This window comes from Arachis ipaensis, chromosome B02, assembly GCF_000816755.2.
Source record: "Arachis ipaensis cultivar K30076 chromosome B02, Araip1.1, whole genome shotgun sequence".
Taxonomy (NCBI): Eukaryota; Viridiplantae; Streptophyta; class Magnoliopsida; order Fabales; family Fabaceae; genus Arachis; species Arachis ipaensis.
In genome coordinates, this window is record NC_029786.2 from 26,020,374 (window position 1) to 26,022,345 (window position 1,972).

At 36.6% G+C, this 1,972-nt stretch overlaps 1 protein-coding gene across 1 annotated transcript; it reads left to right on the forward strand.

Annotated features, from left to right (window-relative positions):
* Positions 275-978, forward strand: LOC107625155 (probable histone H2B.3). The gene has a single exon (XM_016327737.2). It carries the CDS (start codon positions 374-376, stop codon positions 788-790), a length of 417 nt encoding a protein of 138 aa, XP_016183223.1. The 5' UTR covers positions 275-373; the 3' UTR covers positions 791-978.

The following is a 1,972-nucleotide window of genomic DNA, read 5'->3' on the forward strand; positions in this document are numbered from 1 at the left end:
TTTGATGATAGTATCTACTCTAATATTTTACTCTCTTTTAATTTCAACTTTTTAAAATTTAAATATCTTTCCTTGAACGCCGGAGCGACCAAACTCCGGATCCGCAACTATTCCGCGCGCTGGAAAGCGAAAACCCAAAATCCTCAAAAGGTGTAATCTCAGCCATCAAAATGTTAAACCCCCATTCAATGAATACAAAACAAACCACGTCATCAATCCTCAAAAAACCACACCAACCAATCAGGATCCATTTCTCATCCCTATATATATTCCCACTACAATACCTTCATTCTTCATCTAACCTACACTCTCTTCTCAACTCGCACACGCAATTTAACCCTCGAACCACCGTTCTTTTTTTCTTCTTCCAACAATGGCTCCGGCGAAGGCAGAGAAGAAGCCAGCAGAGAAGAAACCCGCGGAGAAAGCACCAGCGGAGAAGAAACCGAAGGCGGAGAAGAAGATCTCGAAGGAAGGAAGTAGCGATAAGAAGAAGAAGAGAGTGAAGAAGAGCGTTGAGACTTACAAGATCTACATCTTCAAGGTTTTGAAGCAGGTTCACCCTGACATCGGAATCTCGAGCAAAGCCATGGGAATAATGAACAGTTTTATCAACGATATCTTCGAGAAGCTCGCTCAGGAAGCTTCTAGACTCGCCAGGTACAACAAGAAGCCGACGATTACTTCGAGGGAGATCCAAACTGCCGTACGGTTGGTGCTCCCTGGTGAGTTGGCGAAGCATGCCGTTTCTGAAGGGACCAAAGCGGTGACTAAGTTCACCAGTTCGTAAAATGTTTGGGGATTTTTCTAGGGTTTCGGCTTCTGGATGAATCATGGATCTAGGGTTTTTACGGGAGATGTGCTTTTATTTTTCTTTTAAATTTAATATTATTAGTATGTAGATGTAATGTTCTGAACAGTTGTTAATGGAAGGTGTTCTTTGGAATAATCACTGTGTGTTTGTCTCCTTCTTTTCCTCTTTCCTCTTTGACATGCAATTCGCAAAATACAGTTATTGGTGAGGAACTAAGCTCTGAATAAGAATTTAGGATTTTATGTTATAGAATTTGATGTTGATAATTTGATGTGGAATAGATTTTGTTAGGAACTTAGGATGGTTGATATCGGAACTTGGTCTTGATTCTTTGGATGTTAATTCTCATTAAATTGGTAGGTTATTTGTGCTTCAAATACCAAGGGCTTTGTTTTCAATAAATTTTATAGACTGTGATGACATGCAAGGTGTGTTTTGTCTGTTTATGTTGGTCAAATCTGTATGAATGTAATGTGGCCTGGTTTATAACCTTTTGGGTGAGCTATCTACTTATTCAGTTATTCTATGTAATTTAGTTACATGGTTTTCTTCGGTTTACCTTTTATTTTATATAAGACAACAAAGTTAGTGTTTGTGAGTATCTGTTTGTATATGCTATTATTTATGATTCAACATCATGTTAAAGTGTACTAAAATAGGATAGATACCACAACATTCAATGCAATATACATAAAACCTAAATAATCTTTGATACTTGCAGATAATGCCTTTGATTGGATTGTCATAAATCTTTTTCAATAGTTACTTTGTCATTTATTGCAAGTTGAAAAATGAAGTTTCTCTGCTTGGTACTTGAAGATTAGGGCTGATTCGGCTCTAGTTGGGGCTTCTATGGAGTTGTTCACGATCAAATCTGGCTTGTGTGAGAAACTTATTGATTTTATCTTAATCCTTGCACTTTCCATTCCTTGATATTATCTTCATTTATGGTTTTTCTTCTATGTTCATTTTCTTGTTATCATTGATGCTGGCGTTTTTAACTTATGATGCTCATATATTCTCGTTTAATTTAATTAGTGTTACCTTATGAGTCATTGGTTTTGTTATTTACAACTCCAGTGTGACTTTATAAGTCATTGGTTTTGTTATTTACAACACCAGAATGTGTAGTGAATTTTTCGACAATGTTTTTGTTTA

What these genes read in the sequence shown, in the direction of transcription:
- LOC107625155 (XM_016327737.2), top strand. Translation starts at nt 374, where the DNA reads ATGGCTCCGGCGAAGGCAGAGAAGAAGCCAGCAGAGAAGAAACCCGCG.